The 24,882-nt window shown below is 44.0% G+C and overlaps 1 protein-coding gene across 3 annotated transcripts in view; it reads left to right on the top strand.

Moving 5' to 3' along the window:
• MYO18B (myosin XVIIIB) overlaps positions 1 to 24,882 on the top strand; it is an 885,307-nt gene that overhangs the window by 391,421 nt on the left and 469,004 nt on the right. For all 3 annotated transcript variants that reach the window (XM_073629436.1, XM_073629428.1, XM_073629423.1), the window contains 2 exons: positions 4,852 to 4,917; positions 23,859 to 23,987. In XM_073629436.1, coding sequence (XP_073485537.1) covers positions 4,852 to 4,917; positions 23,859 to 23,987 — 195 coding nt within the window. The remainder of the gene's footprint in view (positions 1 to 4,851; positions 4,918 to 23,858; positions 23,988 to 24,882) is intronic.

Genomic DNA, 24,882 nt, shown 5'->3' with positions numbered 1-24,882 from the left:
GGAAATATAAGGGGAATACAAAGACACTGAATTTCAAAATAGCCAACTTCCCTAAACTACAAACCTTGCTAGAAGATATAAATTGGGATAAAATCTTAGGAACAAAGAACACAGAGGAGAGATGGGGTTGCTTTAAGAGCATATTAAATAAGGGCATTAGCCAATGCATCCCATTGGGAAATAAATTTAAAAGAGCAAACAAAAGTTCTGGATGGCTTAACTCCAATGTAAAAATGCATATAAAAGCAAAGGAGAAGGCCTTCAAAAAATACAAGGCTGAGGGATCATTATTAGCATTCAGACTTTACAAAGAATGCAACAAAAAATGTAAGGGTGCAATTAGGGCGGCTAAGATAGAACACGAAAGACACATAGCGGAAGAGAGCAAAAAAAAAAATCCCAAGAAATTCTTTAACCACTTCAATACCAGGCACTTAGACACCTTCCCGCCCAGACCAATTTTCAGCTTTCAGCGCTGTCACAATTTGAATGACAATTGCGCGGTCATGCTACACTGTACCCAAACAAATTTTTTATCATTTTGTTCCCACAAATAGAGCTTTCTTTTGGTGGTATTTGATCACCTCTGCGGTTTTTATTTTTTGCGCAACAAATAAAAAAAGACCGAAAATTTTGAAAAAAAACAAGTTTTTCTTTGTTTCTGTTAAAATTTTTTTGTAAATAAGTATGTTTTCTTCTTCAATGACGGGCACTGATATGGCTGCACTGACGGGCACTGACTGGCACTGATACGGCGGCACTGATGGGCACCGATGAGGTGGCACCAATGAGGTGGCACTGATGAGGTGGCACTGACGGGCACTGATGATGGGCACTGATAGGCGGCACTGATGGGCACTGATAGGCAGCACTGATGGGCACTGATAGGTGGCACTGGTAAGCGGCACTGATGGGCACTCATAGGTGGCACAGATGGGCACTCATAGGCGGCACTGATGGGCACTCATAGGCGGCACTGATGGGCACTCATAGGTGGCACTGATAGTTGGCACAGATGGGCATGGATGGGCACTGATAGATGGGCACTGATGGGCACGGATGGGCACTGACAGGTGGCATGAATGGACACTGATGGGTGGCACTGACGGCACTGGTTGTTTGCAGTGATGCCCCTAAGGGTGGCATTGTTGGGCATCACTGCAACATAATTGTGCCAATCAGTGCCCATTTGTGGGCACTGATTGGCACTGACTGGGCACACTGGGCACATGTGGATGGCCATGGGGTACATACCTGGCCATCCACATGTTGCCCCTTCCCTGGTGGTCCTAGTGGCGATCCCTGGTGGTCCAGTGTGGTGATCTGAGGGGGGGCTGCGCTGATAAACAATCAGCACAGACCCCCCCTGCCAGGAGAGCCGCCGATCGGCTCTCCTCTAATCGCGTCTGTCAGACGCGAGTGAGGAAGAGCCGATCAACGGCTCTTCCTATTGACAGCGTGATCAGCCGTGATTGGACACGGCTGATCACGTGGTAAAGAGCCTCCGCCGGAGGCTTTTTACCAAGATCAGTGTAGCGGTGTGTCAGACTGACACACCGCTCCACCGATCGCCGCGATGCGCGCCCCCGGGGGCACGCTGCGGCATGTTATCCTGCTGGACGTCATATGACGTCCAGTCAGGATAACACAACCACTTCCCGGACGTCAATCCGCTATAGGGCGGGCGGGAAGTGGTTAAGTATATAAACAGTAAAAAAAGGAGGACAGACCATATTGGCCCCATAAAGAATGAAGAAGGAAATCTGGTTACAAAGGATGGGGAGATGGCAAAGGTATTGAATTTATTCTTCTCAGTCTTCACGAGGGAATCAGGGGGCTTCAGTAACAAAAACTGCTGTGTTTATCCTCATGACACATCACAGGAAGCACCCTCATGGCTAACAGAGGACAGAATTAGAAATAGACTTGGAAAACTTAACATTAATAAGTCACCAGGACCAGCTAGCTTGCACCCGAGGGTCCTTAGGGAACTCAGTCAAGTAATTGCCAGACCATTGTTCCTAATTTTTACTGACAGTCTACTGACTGGAAAGGTACCAGCTGATTGGAGAAAAGCCAATGTAGCACCAATATTTAAACAAGGGCCAAAATACATCCCTTGGAATTACAGACCAGTTAGCCTAACATCAATAGTATGCAAGCTCTTGGAGGGAATGATAAGGGACTATATACAAAATTTTAGAAATGAAAACAGTATCATTAGCAGTAATCAGCATGGATTCATGAAAAATAATTCTTGCCAAACCAATCTATTAACCTTCTATGAGGAGGTGAGCTGCCATCTAGATAAAGGAAGATGTGGTGTATCTCGATTTTGCAAAAGCATTTGACACAGTTCCCCATAAACGTTTACTGTACAAAGTAAGGTCCGTTGGCATGGACTATAGGGTGAGTACATGGATTGAAAACTGGCTACAAGGGCAAGTTCAGAGGGTGGTAATAAATGGGGAGTACTCGGAAAGGTCAGGGGTGGAAAGTGGGGTCCCCCAGGGTTCTGTGCTGGGACCAATCCTATTTAATTTGTTCATAAACAACCTGCAGGATGGGATAAACAGTTCAAGCTCTGTATTTGCGGACGATACTAAGCTAAGCAGGGCAATAACATCTCCGCAAGATGTGGAAACCTTGCAAGAAGATCTGAACAAATTAATGGGGTGGGCAACTACATGGCAAATGAGGTTTAATGTGGAAAAATGTAAAATAATGCATTTGGGTGGCAAAAATATGAATGCAATCTACTCACTGGGGGGAGAACCTGGGGGTCCTAGTGGATGATAGGCTCAGGAATGGCATGCAATGCCAAGCTGCTGTCAACAAAGCAAACAGAATATTGGCATACATTTAAAAGGGGATTCACTCAAGTGATAAGGCGATAATTCTCCCATTCTACAAGAGTCTGGTTTGGCCTCACCTGGAGTATGCTATCCAGTTCCAGGCACCAGTCCTCAGGAAGTATTTACTAGAAATAGAGCTAGTACAGAGATGGGCAACAAAGCTAATAAAAGGGGCTTGAGGATATTACCGTATTTATTGGCGTATAACACGCACCTTCATTTTAAGAGGGAAGTTTCAGGAAAAAAAAACCTTACATTTTAAATAAAGAACTTTGAAGCAAAATTAGGGTCACAGCTCATCAATGCAGCCTCACCAGTGCCCATCTGCAGCCACTAAATTGCCCAACAATGCACCCTGCTCATTGCCCATCTGCAGCCATTAAATTGCCCAAAAATGCAACCTGCCCAGTGCCCATCTGCAGCCATTAAATTGCCCCGCAATACAGCCTGTTCAGTGCCCATCTGCACCCTCACCTTTCCCATCATTGCAGCCTCGCCAGTGTTGGATTACACAGTGTTGAATTATCCCTGCTGTCTCAGAGGGAAGAGGAGGAGTGAGCGATGCTGAATTATACAGAGCTGCAATCTCCTGTGTACCCGGCGCTCCCTCACTCACAGCCACGCCTCCTCGCCCTACTCATATGATAGACAGAACCGTGGCCCAGTGTGGGGCTAGGAGGCGTGGCTGTGTGTGACGGAGCGCCGGGTACACAGGAGATTGCGGCTCAATGTAATTCAGCAGTGCTCGCTCCACTTCCCTCAGAGACAGCAGAGATCAACGTATAACACCCACACACGATTTCCCCGATTTTCAGGGGGGAAAAGTACGTGTTATATGCCGCTAAATACAGTAGTTATAAAGAAAAGTCGTGAGCACTGAACTTATTCTCTCTGGAGAAGAGACGCTTGAGAGGGGATATCATTTCAATTTACAAATACCGTACTGGTGACCCCACAATAGGGATAAAACTTTTCCGCGGAAGGGAGTTTAATAAGACACGTGGCCACTCAGGTTTAACCTTAAACTGCGTAGAGGGTTCTTTATTGTAAGAGCGGCAAGGATGTGGAATTCCCTTCTGTGTCTTTTTTCAACCTCACCTACTATGTAACTAAAGTAAATTTCCTCTTTCAGATACTGTCTAACCACAAGAAAAATATTTTCTTACACAGCCGACTTCTACTAAGTGTAAATAATTTCAACCTGTTCTAATCACTCTTATCCTAGAATGGGAGGAAGCATAGGATGCAATCCAACTATATAGAATTTGTATAGGCACTAACATACAAACTCATAGCTATTAATGACTTGACACATATACATACACATACACACACACACACACACACACACACACACACACACACACACACACACACATACATACATACATACATACATATATATATATATATATATATATATATATATATTACTTTCACTTACTAATATATTGACTTTAATGTGTGGGTAGATAATATATATTTAGTTTTATATTTGGTATACAAACACTGTATAATGCGTTATATTAAAGTTCATTTTACAAAAAAAAAAAAATGTTTTCTACTACTTCATATTCTTTGCAGTTGTATTTTGTAGGCTTTATGTACATCAGTGCTAGATCAGACGCATGTCAAAAACAACATCCTTTAAGTTGCCATAGCTTGCGTTTGAGAACAGTTTGGGGCACATTTTTGATGCATTCACACTGACTTGTATGGGAAAAAGAAAACAATGCAGTGTATAGTAAAAGCAGCAGTAAACCCAAGTGTATGTTATGCCATAACAACCAGTTCAAACACCGTGTTTCGGCTTCTTTAGAAGTGCGTTACAAATGCATAACAGAAGCAAACCTCAACACTTGCTTTTATGCATGATCTTATTAAAATGGTGGGGAGTCCATGATATCAAAACAGCCCAGGGCCCAAGATACAATGAACCCGCCAGTGCACAGCAGGCAGTGTCTTTGCTAACCTTGTATTTGTTTCTTTTCTGCAGGCAGTTGAAGAGTTGTTCCAGCTACTAGACTTGGAAAAGAAGAGTATCGCAATGGGCCGCAGCCAGGCATGTTTCCAAATACTTCTTATCTGACACCCCTCTATATGTTTTCAGGACACAGGACCCTTCTCAAAATGTCATTTTTTTCAACTATACAGCACCAAACCTGTATCAAATAGGGAAGTCTCTGAGAATCAGACATAAAATAAAAAAAGAACTGGACCTCGTCTAAAATAGGAAAAGGTCTAAATACACACAACACACTGCTGTATATACAGTGGATTAAAAAAGTATTCATACCCCTTGAGATTTTCCACATTTTGTAGAGCCACCTTCTACTGCAATTACAGCTGCAAGTCTTTTGTTGGTGTCAGTGGAAGAAATGGCACTCCATTGTTCATGTCAGTGGCAGGAATTATGCTCCATTTTTGATGTCAAGGGGGCAGAATAGTGTCTCCTATCAGTGGGATGAATAGTGCCCCAAGGGGTGCATAAAGGCAAGCAAAGGACCGCATCAGGCCCCAGGGCTGCGTCTAAACGATTCCATTGTAGCTCTGGCTGTATGTTTAGGGTCATTGTCCTGCTGGAAGGTGAACCTCTGCCTCAGTCTCAAGTCTTTTGCAGACTCCAACAGGCTTTCTTCTAAGATTGCCCTGTATTTGGCTCCATCCATCTTCTCCTAAACTCTGACCAGCTTCCCTGTCCCTGCTGAAGAAAAGCATCCTCACAACATGATGCTGCCACCACCATGTTTGACGATAGGAATGGTGTGTTCAGGGTGATGTGCAGTGTTCGTTTTCCGCCGCACATATTGTTTTGCAAAAAGTTCAATTTTGGTCTCATCTGACCAGACCACCTTCTTCCACATGTTTGCTGTGTCCCCCAGATGGCTTCTCACAAACTGCAAATGGAACATCTTATGTCTTTCTTTCAACAATGGCTTTCTTCTTGCCTGTGACTGAGCAGTGAAAAGAGACACAGCACACTATTGATATCCTCTGTGTCACTCTGTTCCCCTTCCCACATTAACACACCTGATTGGCTCCTTGTGCTGATTCTTCCCCCTCCTCTTTAAGCTCTGCTGTACAGGTTCTCAGCTATGGCGTACAGGGGCATCTAGAGGCTGATACCAAGTCAGTTTCAGGTACTTATACTGCCTGCATCAATTAAAGAAGAAGTATAGCCAAAGCTTTTTTGGCTATACTTCTCCCATGGATCATAAGTCTGCAATTCGTTCTGCACTCTGGTGACCTTTTTTCAGCTCACAGTGGACTAAAAAGCCTGCTGTCAGCTGATGCCACAGACCCAGACCAGGCTTTAAAAAGATCCTGACCTTATGGTCAGCCCAGAAGCCTGGACCAGGAGCTGGATCAGCCTCTCAGCGAGTCGCTGAGAGCCTGAGCCAGCCACTCCTGCTCCCTCCACAGACCAGCGCTCCGGAGGGGCAGAGCAGAGAGCTGTAGACAGGTGTTTGAACACTGAGTTCTCAGTCCTAGAGGAGGTAGGGGACAGATGCAGCTGGGATCGGTGCTGCAGACATCTAGCGGAGTATAATCTTTTTTTTTTTTTTTGCAAAGCCATACTTCTTTTTAATACATTTATTAATATCTTCATAATTGCAGCGCTGCATTTATGTGTGTGTGTGTTTTATATCTTCCTGGAGTGCAAGCCTTTAAAAAAATAACAACAGGAATAAAATCAGGTGGTGAGAGTGAATAGTTTTATACACTGTCTGTTTTTAATTAAGAGGACACATTAATAACAGCAGCAGAGAACAGCAGGATAAAGTTGCTTTAACCGCTTGCCGACCAGCAGCCACAGTTATACTGTGGCAGATTGGCTCGGCTGCGCAAATCACCGTAGGTGTACGTCGAGCTTGTACACGGCGATCTGTGAGCGCGTGCGTGCTGATTGGTCAGTGGGGGAGCCAATCAGCGGGTCCGGTGGACTCAATGTCTGCCGGCCATCCGTGATCATTCCCCGTAGTGACAGAACTGGGATCTGCCAAAGCGACGCAGTGGCCTGGTCAGGAAGTGGGTAAATCCTTCCGGGGCTGAAGTGCTTAAACAGTTAAAAATTACATATATTCAAACCTTCATTAAAAGAAAGTATTGGAAAAAACAGGATCACCTTTGGGAGCATGTTACATGTTCACCTTTGGGAGCATGTTACATGTTCCACCTGTTTTTAGGGTGGAACATGTAACATGTTCCCAATGCTGCAGCCGCTGTCCGCTAAAACCCCCCTCCCCCCCCCGGCAGCAGTATGGGAAGAAGTTTCCTGTACTAGCGGTCACTTTTCAAAATCGGAGCAGCCTTGCGGGGCTCCGCCCACACGACCGCATCACTCATTCACACAGCTCTGTGTATATATGAACTACAAACCCCGACATCCTTTGCGGTTGGCGGCTTATAGTTCTCAATGAACTACCCACAATGCTGTAGAGCACTGTGGTAGTTCATTTATTTCCTGTCTGTACGGAATGTACGGCACACAGATGCACTGACAGATCTGAACGAGACCTGCATGGCACCAGCAATGCTTTTCAGGCTCCAAAAGAAAAAAATATTATAAATGCACTTTTTTACCTTTATTATTTTTTTCTAAAAGGTGAACTTACACTTTAACTCATCTACAGTGGAGACGGAAAGTATTCAGACCCCCTTACATTTTCCACTCTTTGTTATATTGCAGCCATTTGCTAAAATCATTTAAGTTAATTTTGTTTCCTCATTAATGTACACACACCACCCCATATTGACAGAAAAACACAGAATTGTTGACATTTTTGCAGATTTATTAAAAAAGAAAAACTGAAATACCGTATGGTCCTATGTATTCAGACCCTTTGCTCAGTATTTAGTAGAAGCACCCTTTTGATCTAATACAGCCATGAGTCTTTTTGGGAAAGATGCAACAAGTTTTTCACACCTGGATTTGGGGATCCTCTGCCATTCCTCCTTGCAGATCCTCTCCAGTTCTGTGAGGTTGGATGGTAAACGTTGGTGGACAGCCATTTTTAGGTCTCTCCAGAGATGCTCAATTGGGTTTAAGTCAGGGCTCTGGGTGGGCCATTCAAGAACAGTCACAGAGTTGTTGCGAAGCCGCTCCTTTGTTATTTTAGCTATATGCTTAGGATCATTGTCTTGTTGAAAGGTATGTCATTGTCTTTTTGGCCCCGTCTGAGGTTCTGAGCACTCTGGAGAAGGATTTCATCCAGGATATCCCTGTACTTGGCCGCATTCATCTTTCCCTCGATTGCAACCAGTCATCCTGTCCCTGCAGCTGAAAAACACCCCCACAGCATGATGCTGCCACCACCATGCTTCACTGTTGGGACTGTATTGGACAGGTGATGAGCAGTGCCTGGTTTTCTCCACACATACCGCTTAGAATTAAGGCCAAAAAGTTCTATCTTGGTCTCATCAGACCAAAGAATCTTAGTTCTCACCATCTTGGAGTCCTTCAGGTGTTTTTTAGCAAACTCCATGCAGGCTTTCATGTGTCTTGCACTGAGGAGAGGCTTCCGTCGGACCACTCTGCCATAAAGCCCCGACTGGTGGAGGGTTGCAGTGATGGTTGACTTTCTACAACTTTCTCCCATCTCCCAACTGCATCCCTGGAGCTCAGCCACAGTGATCTTTGGGTTCTTCTTTACCTCTCTCACCAAGGCACTTCAGTTTGGCCGGACGGCCAGCTCTAGGAAGGGTTCTGGTCGTCCCAAACGTCTTCCATTTAAGGATTATGGAGGCCACTGTGCTCTTAGGAACCTTAAGTGCAGCAGAAGTTTTTTGTAACCTTGGTCAGATCTGTGCCTTGCCACAATGCTGTCTCTGGCAGTTCCTTTGACCTCATGATTCTCATTTGCTCTGACATGCACTGTGAGCTGTAAGGTCTTATATAGACAGGTGGGTGGCTTTCCTAATCAAGTCCAATCAGTATAATCAAACACAGCTGGACTCAAATGAAGGTATAGAACCATCTCAAGGATGATCAGAAGAAATGGACAGCACCTGAGTTAAATATATGTCACAGCAAAGGGTCTGAATACTTAGGACCATGTGATATTTCAGTTTTTCTTTTTTAATAAATCTGCAAAATTGTCAACAATTCTGTGTTTTTCTGCCAATATGGGGTGCTGTGTGTACATTAATGAGGAAAAAAATGAACTTAAACGATTTTAGCAAATGGCTGCAATATAACAAAGAGTGAAAAATTTAAGGGGGTCTGAATACTTTCCGTCCCCACTGTATGTGCGGTTTTCTACATGGTTGCAGCGATAGTAATCTTTGGAATTATTAATCAATCTTCTATGCTCTGTGCTCAAAAAGGAAAAAGAAGTGTAATTAAAGCCAATACTTTATTTTTAGTTTTGGATAGACTATGTCATGGTTAAACCCCTGTGCCCCCTTGGGGAGATTTCCTTTGACTTCCTGTCCTGAAAACATAGCAGGAAGTTGAAAGAAAGCTCTTCAAAATGAGGGGAAATACTATCTTAAACTGTTGTCACTGGCAACAACTATAACATTTTTAGTTTGCCATCACTTTCTGTCCTGATGAAAATGGTTACCTACACAAACAGAGAGGGTGTATCTCTCCAGTGGGAGTCACCAAGGGGCATCCATGGAGACACATTTTTAGGACTCCCTATTTAACTCCTGGTCAAGCAAGCAAAAACACTTACTTATTGTGCATCAACTGAAAGTTATAAAAAAATGAGCCATGTCTAGGGCTACAAGGCAGTGGGAGGGATCCCAGCACTAAGGATGAGCTCCGGCGTGTTCGCAAGCTGCACAGGCCAAGCCCGCCAGGAAGTCGGCAATGCGTCACGCTAGTCACAGGCGGTGAGACATTTCCCGATCTCTGCAGCCGCACATCGGGAAACGTCTCACTGCTTGTGATTAGCGCTGTGCAGTGCCGACTTCCTGGCGGGCTCGGCACGTGCAGCTTGCGAACACACCAGAGCTCATCCTTACCCAGCACCCATCTAACCCACATCTAGGTCTCCTAGTTCCCTTATGCAGCTATATAGTTTGCACAAATGTCTGCTGTTAGTTCCAACACTTTCCTACTCCTGCTATAAAAACACTTTGGCTTTAGATACACTTCAACTTATACTGCAGCAATAAGGACACAGGTGTTGTTTTATTGTCACAGAATGTATAGGACACAATGATTTTATGCAATGTATTCTAAATGTAAATTAACATCACGTGCTTTTTTTTTAATACACATTGTGCAAGTTTCTTAACAGAAAAATCTATAGTATAGTCTGTATGTTTGAAGGACCGATGCCTGTGCAGTGTGCACTCACCTTTCTTGAGCCTTGTTTCCACAGGCAGGGCTTTCATTTTTATGGCATACTGCTGCTACCAGGCCTGTTTAATAAGGGAGTTGGCACAGGCAGGCTGATCACAAAGAGGTAAAGCCATTAGTATGAACATTGATTTTGCAGCAGCTTTGAAGAACTCATTGGGGCTGTGCAGTTAATGCAATCATTATTGAAGCAATCAAACCCTTAATGAGGCATTACTCCGTCTCCACTAATTCTCAATCTATTGTTACTGGGTACATTTGTGCCTGTGCGATGGGAGAGAAGATTGAATAAAAAAAGACGCATTTGTCCATAGGATTTTTTAGCATCTGTTAATGTTTTTATTATAATGCATTTGCATAGCTTAAACAAGTATAAAAAAATGTTTTCTATTGCGAGGAATTGCAATTTTTCAAGAAAATGATTTTTTGATGCCAGATGGCTAGAGTTTTGAATGCATTACTCTGACTTACTCCCAAAGGAACAAAGCGTGCAGTCCTGTACTTTTTTCACAATTGGATATGCTATGTGATTTTCTGGGAAAAAAATACTTGCCATTTACAGCCTTTTTAGAACTAGATTGAGGTGCAAGTAAGCGGAGATCAAACGTGGGAGTATACAGTATATGTAGTTGAAGCACTTTACATCATCCTCACTTTATCTTTGGCCAAAATCAGTAGACATTCTGAAATATACACTTTTAGTAAGTATTGCTCATTAGTTACTTGTAAAAAACTTCCTTTAAATAATTTCTCCTGTCATGTCATGTCATGCACTGTCATGGTGAACCCCCTGCAAATAACACATTGGGGGTTATTTATGAAAGGCAAATACACTCTGCACTACAAGTGCAAACTGCAAGTGCAAAGTGCACTTGAAATTGCACTGAAAGTGCACTTGGAAGTGCAGTCGCTGTAAATCTGAGGGATAGATCTGAAATGAGGGGAAGCTCTGCTGATTTTATTATCCAATCATGTGCAGGTTAAAATGCTGTTTTTTATTTTCCTTGCATGTCCCCCTCAGATCTACAGCGACTGCACTTCCAAGTGCACTTTCAGTGCAATTTCAAGTGCACTTTGCACTTGTAGTTTGCACTTGTAGTGCAAAGTGGACTTGCCTTTAGTAAATAACCCCCAATGTTTTTAACATTATCACAAGAAGATCAAACATCTAACATATAGCAGCTTACCAGTATTTAGATGTGGTGGTAGAATTAGTTTATTTTTTTAGGCTTTTTTTCCTTTACTTTCACCTGGTGATCCTGCATGTAACATTTGTACTAGGGTGACAACACTCACTTAGGCCCCATTCCTATGGAACACTTTCACATCAATGGATTTTTGTGCCTCTGCATTTTTGGAAAGGGTCAGGAACTTTTTAAAATGCTAAACGGTGCTTTTTTTGGTTCAATAGACATCAATGGAGAAGCTGCAGAAAAGCATGTAGTGCGTTTTTACTGATATTTTCAAGAATTTTTTTTAAATGCAGTTTTTAATCTGCCCAACCACAAATCTGGCAAAAAAATAGCATAAAAAACGCAAAGCGCAGAATTGCAACAAAATTGCAGTAAAAACGCAAAAAGCACAGCAAAAAGCACTGCAGAAATGCTCAAAAGCAAACTGCATAGGTGTGAATGAAGCCTTACTGTATTGTATCTATAGAAGAGCAGTGTTGTCACCAAAGGACATGAAGTAATTTAGCACCATGGACACCTCCTCCTTTCCATGGAATTCTCAGGTGTTCTCAGAGAGAATTGGAGATAATTCTAAGGCCCCAAGACACTGGGGCTCATCTAAATGCTATTCTCCTGGCAGAAGAAAAGCAGTTTCGAAAATGAGCCTAAGCCGCATTTTTACAAACGCGTTTAAGAGCATTAGGTGTTTGGGTGTTCATTCATTTCACTGGCCAAAATACTAATTTATTCCTGCCTATGCAATGAATAAATGCTCAAGTGCTACATGCACCTAGCGCTTAGACATGTTTAGACGCGTTTACATGTGTTACATGTGAGTATTGCAGAAAACACAACCTTTTGTATGCTATAATTGTTGGATCATTACTATTTTTTGACTGCAGATCTGCTTTAAAGTGGTTGTAAACCTCATATGCATCATTCTCAAATACATGCACCATTTTATAGTTTGTTATGTAATAATCCAAACCCCTGTATTATTACCGTATTCTCATCTCTAAGCCTCTCACAGCTCTCTGAAAATCTCTGGCCCATGGGTGTGTCTATGGACCAGGGCTCGGGAGATGGAGTCATGACATCACTGGCCCCACATCCCCATTGTACACTCACACAATAACGCCAGGTTAGCAGCACGCACAGTGCTGGAAGTGTGTGCGCAAGTCACTCCCTGCTGGGAAGTGGGTTGTACAGCTGGGAGGTGGGGCCAGTGATGTCACGACTCCACCGCCCATGGATTGGAGATTTCCAGAGAGCTGTGATAGACATGACAATACAGATTTAATAATACAGTGCTTTGGATTTTTACAGAACAAGCTACAAAATGATGCATGTCTTTGGGAACTGACGCTTATGAGGTTCACAAGCACTTAAAATTAAATGCTATTTTACTCAGGCTGGGGCAGCAGGAGACACGCACCCTTCACTAATGCTCGTGCATGAGTCCCCTCTGCATGTCAGTCAGTCAAAGGAGAGGGGGCATGGTGACAAGAGATTTCTGTTTGGGTCGAACATGAGTTTGACTCGAACATTGGCTGTTTGCCCGTTCATCAAAAACTGCACATTATGGGCCATTCGTGCCAAATTCAAGCAGCACGTAACGGCCATAATGAACTGTGGGAGTGCAGTGCATTTCTGTATGATGATTGGCCAGAGCATGCACCATGACCTGTATGCTTTGGCCAATAACAGCGCCCTCAGCTAAGAGAGCCATAATTGGCCAAAGGCAGGGTGCCTTTTGCCAATCATGGCTCAGGGGGACTAAGTCCATGCCCCACACTATATAAGCCCGCCTGCACGTCGGCCTCATGATAATTGGTGATGTAGCTCGGGCAGAGTTGTGAATGGCTTTGTATGTTGTGGTTAGTATTTTGAATTTAATTCGCTGGGTGATTGGGAGCCAGTCTGGCAGCAGCATTCATGATAGACCGAAGAGGGGATAGCCTACGGAGAGGCAGGCCAAATGAGAAGGGAGTTGCAATAGTCAAGGTGAGAGATAACAAGGGAGTGAATGAGGAGCTTGGTGGTTTCATTTGTTAAAAAGGGGCGAATTTTAGAGATGTTACGTCGGTGAATTCTACAAACTTTTGACAACGATTGGATTTGAGGCTGAAATAACAAGTCAGAGTCTATGATTATACCTAGTAACCCTGGCGTGAGGGGAGGGACTGATGGTTGCATTGTTGATTTTGATGGAAAAGTCATGGAGGAGGGCATGGACGGGTGGGAATATTAATAGCTACGTTTTAGAGAGATTTAGTTTAAGGAAGTGGTGCGACATCCATTCTGATATGTCCGTTAGTAAGATAGATTTGGGCGTCATCAGCGTAAAAGTGGTATTGGAAGCCGTGGGCGGTTATCAAGTGACCAAGGGAGGAGGTGTAGATAGAGAAGAGAAGGGGTCCAAGAACAGAGCCTTGGGGGACCCCCACAGAGAGGGGCAATGGAGAGGAGGAGACAGAGTTGTAGTTGATACTGAAGGAGCGCTGTGATAAATAGGCAGAGAACCAGGATAGAGCAGAATCTCGGAGGCCAAGGGAATGTAGTTTATTGAGAAGGAGTAGGTGGTCAACAGTATCAAAGGCCGCAGAGAGGTCAAGTAGTAGGAGTATGGAGTACTGGCTGTTGGTTTTAGCAGTTAGCAAATTGTTAGTGAGTTTTAATAAGGCAGTTTCCATGGAGTGCTGCGAAAGCCAGACGGTAAGGGGTCAGGAAAATTATTTTCACTGAGGTAGGAGCTAAGACGGTTGTAGACTAAGCGTTCTAGAAGTTTAGAGGTGAATGGGAGCAATGAGATGGGTCTTAAGTTGTTCAGGTTGGTAGGGTCCAGTGAGGGCTTTTTAAGTATGGGAGTGATCTGCGCATGTTTTAGAGGGGAGGGGAAGGTGCCACTAGAGAGGGAGAGAATGAAGATGTGAGTGAGGGAGCATAGGATAGAAGAAGAGGGTGACCGTAGTAGTTGTGAGGGAACAGGATCCAATGAACAATTGGTTAGGTGGGCATCTGAGAAAAGTTTTGTAACCTCTTCAGTAGTAGCCAATTCAAAAGAGGAGAGTGTTGAATGTGCTGTTAGGCAAGGTCTGTTGGGTGAGGAAGATGTACGCACAGTGGAGGTGTCCTCACGAATTGCATCAATCTTATCTTTGAAGTGACTGGCAATCTCTTGGGCAGTGAGTGAGTTAGTGGGTAGAGGGGGTGGGGGACGAAGCAGAGAGTTAAAGGTTGAGAAGAGCCGACGGGGACTGGATGACAAGGAATTAATAAGAGAGACAAAGTAGGCTTGTTTGGCAGCATGGAGGCAGGAATTGTATTTTAGAAGGGCAGATTTATATAGGGTGAAGTCTTGCAGGCATTTGGTTTTAAGCCACAGTCGTTCAAGAGCATGGCAAAGTCTCTTGAGATTTCTAGTGTTGCCAGTTTTGTAACGGTCGGGGCCTGATTCTGCGTGTGGTTAGAGGAGCAAGTGCATCTAGTGATGATGAGAGTGAACTGTTGTAGACAGAGGTGGCCAGGACAGGAGAGGGAAGAGATTATCATATAGGTGGTCAGTAGCAGAATAGAGAAGAGAAGGGTTAAAGTGGCAAAGGTTTCTACAAGTAATTGTTCGCTGCTCGGAGGGATGGGTGCTTGGAGGCAAGGATACAGTGAAAGTAATGAGGTTGTGATCAGAGAGAGGAAAGGGGGTGTTGGTGAAGTTACCAGGGTTTCAGAGATTGGAGAATACAAGGTCAAGGGTATTACCATTGGAGTGAGTGGAAGTATGTGTCCATTGGGTTAGGTCAAAAGATGATGTTACGTTGAGAAGTTTAGCTGTAGTTGGGCTGTTAACATTGACAGGAATGTTGAAGTCACCAAGAATGATAGTGGGTATTTCAGAGGAGAGAAAGTAGGGTAGCCAGGCAGCAAAATCATCAAGAAAGCGCGATACCGGTCCAGGAGACCGATAAATTGCTGCAATCCTCAGAGAAATGGGAGAAAACGGACGAATACAGTGCATCTTAAAGAAGAGAGGGATAGAGAGGGAGAGACAGGAAGGACTTGGAAGGTGCTTTGTGGGGATAGAAGGAAGCCAACTCCACTTCATTTCTGTCTGTTGGGTCTAGGGGAGTGAGTCCAATGGAGACCACCATGGGAGAGAGCAGCAGGAGAAGCTGAGTCAAAATTTTGAAGCCAGGTTTCTGTTATGGAGAGTATGTTAAAGCCATGACAGATGAAGAGGTCTATGTATATATATATCCACTGCATACAGTTTAGCTATAGCTCACTGCAGGCCATTCCTGGTGTATTGTTTCTAATATACTTCAGGCAGGCAGGTGATTCAGTTAGCTGCAGTGTATTTAATATATACAGTACCTGACCGTGAGAATGTGTTTCCAGCACGATGGGTTCTTGGTGACAGGGTACTGTGCATTTCACGCTGGCTTGCTCATCGGGAAAGGAAAACTGTTTTTTCCTTTCGCGAAGAGCGACAGGCATTGCTGACAGGTGTCTGCTATGAATCATGAGGGGGAACGCCACGCCAAATTTTAAATAAAAAACCGGCATGGGTTCCCCTCCAGGGGCATACCAGGCCCTTAGGTCTGATATGGATTTAAAGGGGAACCCCCTACGCCAAAAAAAGGCGTGGGGGTCCCCCCAAAATCCATACCAGACCCTTTTTCGAGCATGCAGCCCGGCCGGTGTATTGTTTCTAATATACTTTAGGCAGGCAGGTGATTCAGTTAGCTGCAGTGTATTTATTATATATATACAGATAGTCTCGTGTATATATATATATATTCACTGCATACAGTTTAGCTATATCTCACTGCAGGCCATTCCTGGCGTACTGTTTCTAATATACTTCTGGCAGGCAGGTTATTCAGTTAGCTGCAGTGTATTTCAAATATATATACAACTCTTGTATATATATATATATATATATATATATATATATATATCACTGTATCCAGTTTAGCTATATCTGACTGCAGGCCGTTCCTGGTATACTGTAGTATACAGTGCTGTGCACCCATAGTGCAGTTGCTCATACTTTTCTGGGGGTCAATACAGTACACCCATAGTTGTTATTACACTTCTGTTGGTGTACACAGTACCGTGCACCCCTAGAGCAGTTGCTACTACTTTCCTGGTGGTGTACACAATAAATACAGTGCACCCATAGTTGTTATTACACTTCTGTTGGTGTACACAGTACCGTGCACCCCTAGTGCAGTTGCTACTACTTTCCTGGTGGTGTACACAATACATACAATGCACCCATAGTTGTTATTAAACTTCTGTTGGTGTACACAGTACCGTGCATCCCTAGTGCAGTTGCTACTACTTTCCTGGTGGTGTACACAATACATACATTGCACCCATAGTTGTCATTAAACTTCTGTTGGTGTACACAGTACCGTGCACCCGTAGTGCAGTTGCTAGTGCTACTACTTTACTGGCGGTATACACAGTACACATTACATACAGTGCACCCATAGTTGTTAGTACACTTCTGTTGGTGTACTCAGTACCGTACACCCCTAGTGCAGTTGCTACTACTTTCGTGGTGGTGTACACAATACATACAGTGCACCCATAGTTGTTATTAAACTTCTGTTGGTGTACACAGTACCGTGCACCCGTAGTGCAGTTGCTAGTGCTACTACTTTTCTGGTGGTGTACACAGTACACAATACATACAGTGCACCCATAGTTGTTATTACACTTCTGTTGGTGTACACAGTACCGTGCACCCCTAGTGCAGTTGCTACTACTTTCCTGGTGGTGTACACAGTACACAATACAGTGTAGTGTTTTTTTGCTAAACAAAATTTACAGCATGTCCGGAAGGCCACCAAGGAGAGGCAGACGCTCACAGGCCACTAAAAGAGGGCAAGCAGGCTCTGTGTCTACAGTCGACAGTGATGATTGTGGACACGGTGCATCCTCAGCATGTGTCCGTGGGGCACGCTTGTTCTTTTTTCCTGCAGCTGGCCCTCTTATTGAGCCACAACATGCAGAAGAGTTGGTGGAATGGATAACAAAGCCGTCCTCGTCCTCCTCATCCTCTGTCACCCAGGTTCAGAGTAGTTTGCCTGCCAATGCAGCTGCCAAAGCGGCCTATTTCATCGGGTCCATGTCAACAGTCACTCCTTCCCTAGCCCCACCATCATGCACGGAGGAGTCCCCGGAACTATTCGACCACAGTGTCGGGTACATGCTGCAGGAGGATGCGCAGCGATTTGAAGGCTTTGATGATGCTACCCAGGTTGAGGAAGGAAGTAACGTCAGCCTAGAGAGAGGGTGCGCCTAAGAACGTCAAGAAACTGGCAATCATGTTCCCCCAGCTGCAGCATACTGCCAAGTTTGCTCCAGTGACGAGGAGGGAGGGGATGATGAGGTCACTGACTCAACTTGGGTGCCTGATAGAAGAGAGGAGGAGAAGGAGTAGGAGGCACATCTCCAATGAGGTAGGATGCCCTCCAGGGGGCAGCTTAAAGGCAGCCACCCTATTGCATCACACCACAAAGCTAAGCAGGTGCAGGCCGCTGCTGACTCCCCAGATATTTTGAAAAGTTCTTTGGTGTGGGCCTTTTTTGACACGTGCAGCAGATCGCACCATGCATTCCATTGGCAACAGCACTTAAAAGACCCACATCAAAGAACAAGGAGGACCTCTCCTTGCTCCTCATCAGCTGTGTTCTCCAACCCCACTATACCTCCAGTCCTCTCAGAAACCTGCACTGAGAGGAATAAAGGTATAGCAATAGGTGTCCCAAGTACTTGCAGCCAATCTGCTATCAGTACACCTTCATCTGATTTTAGCAGGCAAATTTCCCTACCCCAGTTGCTAAACTGTCAAAAGAAATTCGGTCCCAGCCATCCACATGCTCAGCGTCTGAATGCTAGCTTGGCCAAATTGCCAGCACTGCAACTTCTGCCTTTTAAGCTGGTAGACTCTGCCCCCTTTCGTGAATTTGTGGAATGTGCGTTACCTCAGTGGCAGGTTCCCAAACGCCATTTCTTTTCATGGAAGGCCATTCCGGCTCTCTACCAGCATGTGGAAGGCAATGTTTTGGCCTCGTTTGACAGGGCGGTTAGCAGTAAGGTGCATATTACCATCGACTCATGGTCCAGCAGGCATGGACCTGGACGTTACCTTTCTTTCATGGTGCACTGGGTAACTCTGCTGGCAGCTGGGAAGGATGCAGGACAGGGTTCAGTATTGTTGGAGCTTGGTCCGCCACCACGCCTCCAAAATGCTGGTGGTGATTTTGTCACTTCTCTCCTCCACCCCCTTCTTTTCTTCTTCCTCTATGGCCTCTTCCTCTGCAGATTTCTCCTCTGAACCAACGGTGCTCTATAGGCGTTAAAGGGGCTATGCAAGCACTCAGGCAAAAAGATACTATGTGGTGCTTCAGTTGGTCTGCTTAGGGGACAGGAGCCACACTGGGCAGAGATTCTGTCAGCTCTGCAGGGGCAGGCTCAGAGGTGGTTGATGCCACACCAGCTTCAGCCAGGAATGGTTGTATGCGACAATGGCACCAACCTCCTCTCTGCCCCTGACAGGGACACTTGACCCATGTTCCCTGTTTGACATCCTGAATTTGGTGGTGCAGCGGTTCTTGAGCAGGTACCCGGGCTTACAAGATCTCCTAAGGCAGGCCAGGAAAGTCTGTAGTAATTTCCGCTGGTCATATAAAGCCAGTGCTCGGCTGGCTGACATTCAAAGAGAATACAACCTGCCCAAGAACCGCCTCATTTGTGACATGCCCACCAGGTGGAACGCAACGTTGGCAATGCTACAGCGGCTGCACATGCAGCAGAGGACCATCAATGAGTACCTTTGTGAATATGGCACCAGGACAGGGTCAGGGGAGCTTGGCTTTTTTTTGCCACGCCATGCACTGTCCTGTCACCATTTGAGGAGGTCACGAGGATGGTGAGCAGTGACAGTGCATGCATCAGTGATACTGTCCCTCTTGTCTTCCTGTTGGAGCAAACGCTTCATGGAATAATGGACAGGGCACTTGAGGCAGAATAACGGGAGGAAGAGGAGGACTTCCTTACCTCTCAAGGCCCCCTTTATCCAGATACTAGTATTCCTACAGGCCTGTCGATCACACAGGAAGAAGAAGAGGAGGAGGAGGAGGATTGTGTCAGCATGGAGGTGGAGGATAACACTTAGAATCAGCAGCAGTCTTCAAGGGATTGTTTTCAGTCCCCAGAAACCCATGGAGTTGTATGTGGCTGGGAGGAGGTGGTTTAGGATCATGTAATCCTTAGTGAACCAGAGGACTCAGGATCAAATGCCTCTGCAAACCTACGCTTCATGGCCTCCCTGATCCTGCAAAGCCTGCGAAAGGACCCTAGGATTCGTGGTATCAAGGAGAAGGATCATTACTTAAAGGTTCGTGCAATGCGTTTCCAGAGCCTGTGAGGTTACAATTTCCTGGTGCTGGACAACGTGTTACTGAGGCTTCATTCAGTCACAGAAAGAGCGGTGGAGAAGGTGGCCGGCTGAACAATGCCTTCAGGCAATTCTTCAGTCCTCAGCTCCCAGGCCTGATAGGTTCCAGAAACCCTCACCAGTGTCTGAATTACATGGTGCAGGAATATCTAAGGGCAAGATCGGACTTGGAGACCTTTCCACCAGAACATCCACTGCGTTACTGGGTCTTGAGGATGGACCACTGGCCAGAGCTTGCTCAATATGCAATTGAGCTACTGGCCTGTCCTGCATCCAGCGTTCTTTCTGAATGCACATTCAGTGCTACTGGAGGCTTTGTAACCGATCACAGAGTGCGCCTGTCCACAGACTTTGTTGATTGGCTCACATTCATAAAAATGAATCAGTCTTGGATCACCAGCTACCAAGCACCTGATGCTGATGTAACAGAATTATTTTTCTATGGATGTGGGATCCCTTGAAGACTGCATATGCTGAGTGACTATCCTGTTATGCTGAGTGACTATCCTATTCCTCTTCAATTTTCATGATGATAGCTTCTAAGAATATTTTCGGTTCAGGGCACCACCACCACTACCTAAGGCCCAATTTTTCTGCCCCTGTTTAACAGGGGCACATCATTACAGTTTTTGATCAAATGTTTAACAGCAGGGCTTGTTCCTGCACTCAACAAGATTAACTGTGAGGGGTTGCAGTGTTGTGGCACCACCACCACTGCCTAGAGCCCAATTTTTCTGCCCCTGTTTAACAGGGGCACGTGATTACAATTTTTGATCTAATATTTCACAGCAGGGCCTATTCCAGTGCTCAACAAAAGTAAACAGGGGCGTGTAATTACAATTTTCAATCAAATAAAATATTTAACAGCAGGGCTCGTTCCTGTGCTCAACAAGAGTATCTGTGAGGGGTTTCAGTGTTGTGGCACCACCACCACTGCCTAAGGCCCATTTTTTCTGCCTCTGTTTAACCGGGGCGCATAATTACAATTTTTGATCTAATATTTCACAGCAGGGCCTGTTCCTCCACTCAACAAAATTATCTGTGAGGCTTTACAGTGTTGTGTCACCGCCACCACCACCGCCTAAGGCCCAATTTTTCTGCCCCGTTTAACAGGGGCACGTGATTACAATTTTTGATCTAATATTTCACAGCAGGGCCTATTCCTGTGCTCAACAAAAGTATCTGTGAGGCTTTACAGTGTTGTGCCACCACCACCACTGCCTATGGCCCAATTTTTCTGCCCCTGTTTAACAGGGGCATGTAATTACAATTTTTGATCTAATATTTCACAGCAGGGCCCGTTCCAGCGCCCACCAAAAATAACTGTGAGGGCTTACAGTGTTCTGGTACCACCAACACCTAAGGCCCAATTTTCCACAGAGTGTATAGGGCAGGCCGTATAGTATATACAGGCGGCCCCCTATTTTCAAACATCCGACTTACAAATGACTCCTACTTACAAACGGAGGGAGACAACGGGAAGTGAGACTAAATCTACCCCTAGGAAGGGAAATTCTCTCCTGTAAGAGTTAATATGGGAAAAAGGTGTCTCCCCATTGATGCTTTATCACCAATACTTGTTTCCCTAATAACCGAAAATTTTCAAAATCCAATTGTCATTGGGACAGAAAGTGAGGTGAAATCTTCTGAACAGAGGCACAGACAGCAAAACAAATGTTACAAGGGTGACAATAACCCTTCCCTATGTTATCCAAAAAGCTTAAAAATAGATTTTTTGGCTGGAGCTACACTTACAAAATGTACCTGTTCCAAATTACAAACAGATTCAACTTAAGAACAAGCCTACAGTCCCTATCTTGTTTGTAACCCGGGAGACCGCCTGTTTACTGCTGTTGTTCAGAGTATACAGTATAGGGCCTGGGGGCCCCATGCCTTTTTTTTTTTAATTTGGGTGCAGGGTTCACCTTAATATCCATACCAGACCCAAAGGGCCTGGTAATGGGCTGAGGGGGGGGGCAACATTACATTACAGCCGCAAGCAGTTTTAAGTGACTTTTTTCCTTTAGAATTGTCATTTTACAGGCATACTATAGACACCCCCAGTTAGATATTTAAAGGAATATTGCACTTTTATTGTTTCACTTTAAACATTATGAAAATCACTGCTCCCAAAAAAACAGACATTTTTAAAACTTTTTTTGCATTGATACATGTCCCCTGGGGCAGGACCCGGGTCCCCAAACACATTTTAGGACAATAACTTGCATATTAGCCTTTAAAATTAGCACTTTTGATTTTTCACATTCGAGTCTCATAGACTTTAATGGGGTTCGCGTGTTCGCACAGATTTTTGGTCTGTTCGCATGTTCTGCCGCGAACCGAACCAGGGGGTGTTCGGCTCATCCCTAATGATGACACATATTTTCTGCATGTTTCAAAATTTTTTCCAGTAACTAAGTGGGGAGGATTACAGATGACAGGGTGCTTAGATCCCTGTCAGACTGTGCACAAATTAGTTGTGCTGCTTTGCTGATTTAGTTAAAATGTACAGTTTAATTTTTGATATCTGGGTTTACAACCACCTTAACCACATGCTGACCGGCGCACAGCGATTTACATCGGCAGGAATTTAAAATTACCACCTAGAAGGCGCATCGCGGGAGCATGCCCGTGGGTCCTGCAAACAGGATGTTCGCTGGCGTAAACAAGGCATTTCCCTGTTCTGCCTAGCAACATGACAAGGATCTACTGCTCTCTGTCATTGGGAGCAGTGATCTGTCAAGTTGTAGTAAGCCCACCCCTCCCACAGTTAGAACACACTAAGGTAACACAATTAACCCCTTGATCACCCCCTAGTGTTTAACCCCTTCCCTGCCATTGACATTTATACAGTAATCAGTGGCTATTTTTAGCTCTGATTGAGTGTTGATGATCCTAAAATAGTGTCAAAAGTGTCTGATCTGTCCGCCGCAATGTCACAGTCACGATAAAAATCGCAGATCACCGCCATTACTAGTAAAAAAAAAAAATAAAAAGTCCATAAATCTATCCCCTATTTAGTAGACGCTATAACTTTTGCACAAACCAATCAATGTACACTTATTGCGATTTTTTTTTTTTTTTTTTTTAACAAAAATATGTAGAAGAATACATATCGGCCTAAACTGTGGAAGAAGTTTTGTTTTTTTATATATTTTTTGGGGATATTTATTATAGCAAAAAGTAAAAAATATTGCTTTTTTTTCAAAATTGTCGTTTTTTTTTTTAAATTTATAGTGCAAAAAATAAAAGCCACAGAGGTGATCAAATACCACCAAAAGAAAGCTCTATTTGTTGGAAAAAAAGGACGTTAATTTTGTATGGGTACAACGTCGCACTTGTCAGCTAAATCGACGCAGTGCAGAATCACAAAAAATACTAGCTCATTATGAAATACTTGCCTTAGAACGAAGCCTTGCAGCGGTGCCCGCACACCGCTGACACGGCTGACATCTTCCCTGATGTTTCTTTCTGGTTCGCGGTCTCTGCCACTGTGATTTGCCAGAGCCGCGATGACGACACTCCCGCGCATGGGAGCTGCTGGTCACGACACAGGCCCAGAAGAAACAACAGGGGACGGCCGTTTCTTCAGAACGCATGTGCCGATGGCCTAATCGGCGCAGTATACAGTAAATATCTCCTAAACGGTGCAAATTTAGGAGATATTTACAGTACCTATAGGTAAGCCTTATCATAGGTTTAAGCAAAACAGAGGAGTTTACTTCCTCTTTAAGCACACATAAATGCAACACTAGCCATCTCTATCAATAAGTAGTATTTCTTATCAATATACTTATATCGATCAATATTAACACAATTCTATGGTGGATCAACAAAAAAAATGATACTGAAGATAAGGTTTATGCTAATATAAATGTATCCGATTTTATTTATTTCTATTAGCAACTATTAGCAGTTTGCTTTTGGTGTTTGTTCTGACACCATACTTTAAGATTAGAAACATGGCTCTTTCCATGTCTCCAGTTTTCACCAGGTGATGTAGTATTGATTTGTTTCTGATATATCTGCTGACCTTATATTATTCTCTGCAGGTTTTCATGAAAGCTGGTGTGTTATCAAGGCTGGAGAAGCAGCGAGAGAAGATGATCTCCCAAAACATGATCCTTTTTCAAGCAGCAAGCAGAGGGTTTCTTTGTCGACAACGGTTCAAGAAACTAAGGGTAAGAACATGATATAGTGTTACTTTATGTATGCTAAATACTAAAATGGAAAAACTGAGTATTGTAGGAAATCTTAAATACTACATTTGTTGTGCATTTTGTAGTTCAAATATTATCTTGCTTGGCAATGCACCATGGCCATCTAATAGTTTGCCATTCAGCATAAAAAATGGTAATACTACTAGAAAACCTTCTGAAAATAAAAAAATATTTTCTACGTTATTAATTAGGCATAGCAATATATAATATCAAGGAATATGTTGGGCAAGAATAAGTAGGATGCCCATTTTTCCTCCTAGTCTCATTTACTTGTCATTTTTTTTTTTTTGCAGTCATATTTGCATAGTTTATGTACTGTAGGTGGTGGCATTGAAAGGTTTTCAGTAATATATTTATTGGCTGGCAGGATGACCACACAGTCTTCCTAACTTGTAGCCAGCTTGCAGTATATGAAGTCGTTTTTGTGTCTGTATTTCTCCTGTGGTGTGGTCTAATGGCTTTTTGTGCCTGTATACCACCTAGTATCAGGTGTTTCCTATACTTATATGTACACTGGGGTCCAATAGTTTTTGTGAGAATCACTGTCATTAAATGAATCTGCCCTTGTGCACCTGCATCCTCCAACCTGCTAAATGCCAGTTTATGAAGCGGTGTAGATAGCTTCTCCATTTGAGAAATGAAGCGGTCTCGCAAGACATATCATTAAATTACAGTACCAGAAATTCACTGAAACACTCTGGTGTTAATTTTCAAGCAGTGGTAAATTATCACTGCTCAGTACACGGACATTCTCAGAGGAGACCGCCCACCTTATGTTAATAAAATTATTAGTCCCTCTACACAATATATATAGTATCTCACAAAAGCGAGTACACCGCTCACATTTTTGTAAATA

Source organism: Aquarana catesbeiana, linkage group LG01 (assembly GCF_042186555.1).
Source record: "Aquarana catesbeiana isolate 2022-GZ linkage group LG01, ASM4218655v1, whole genome shotgun sequence".
Classification (NCBI taxonomy): domain Eukaryota; kingdom Metazoa; phylum Chordata; class Amphibia; order Anura; family Ranidae; genus Aquarana; species Aquarana catesbeiana.
Note: the sequence above shows the minus strand (reverse complement) of the source record. Positions and strands in the feature narration are given on the sequence as shown.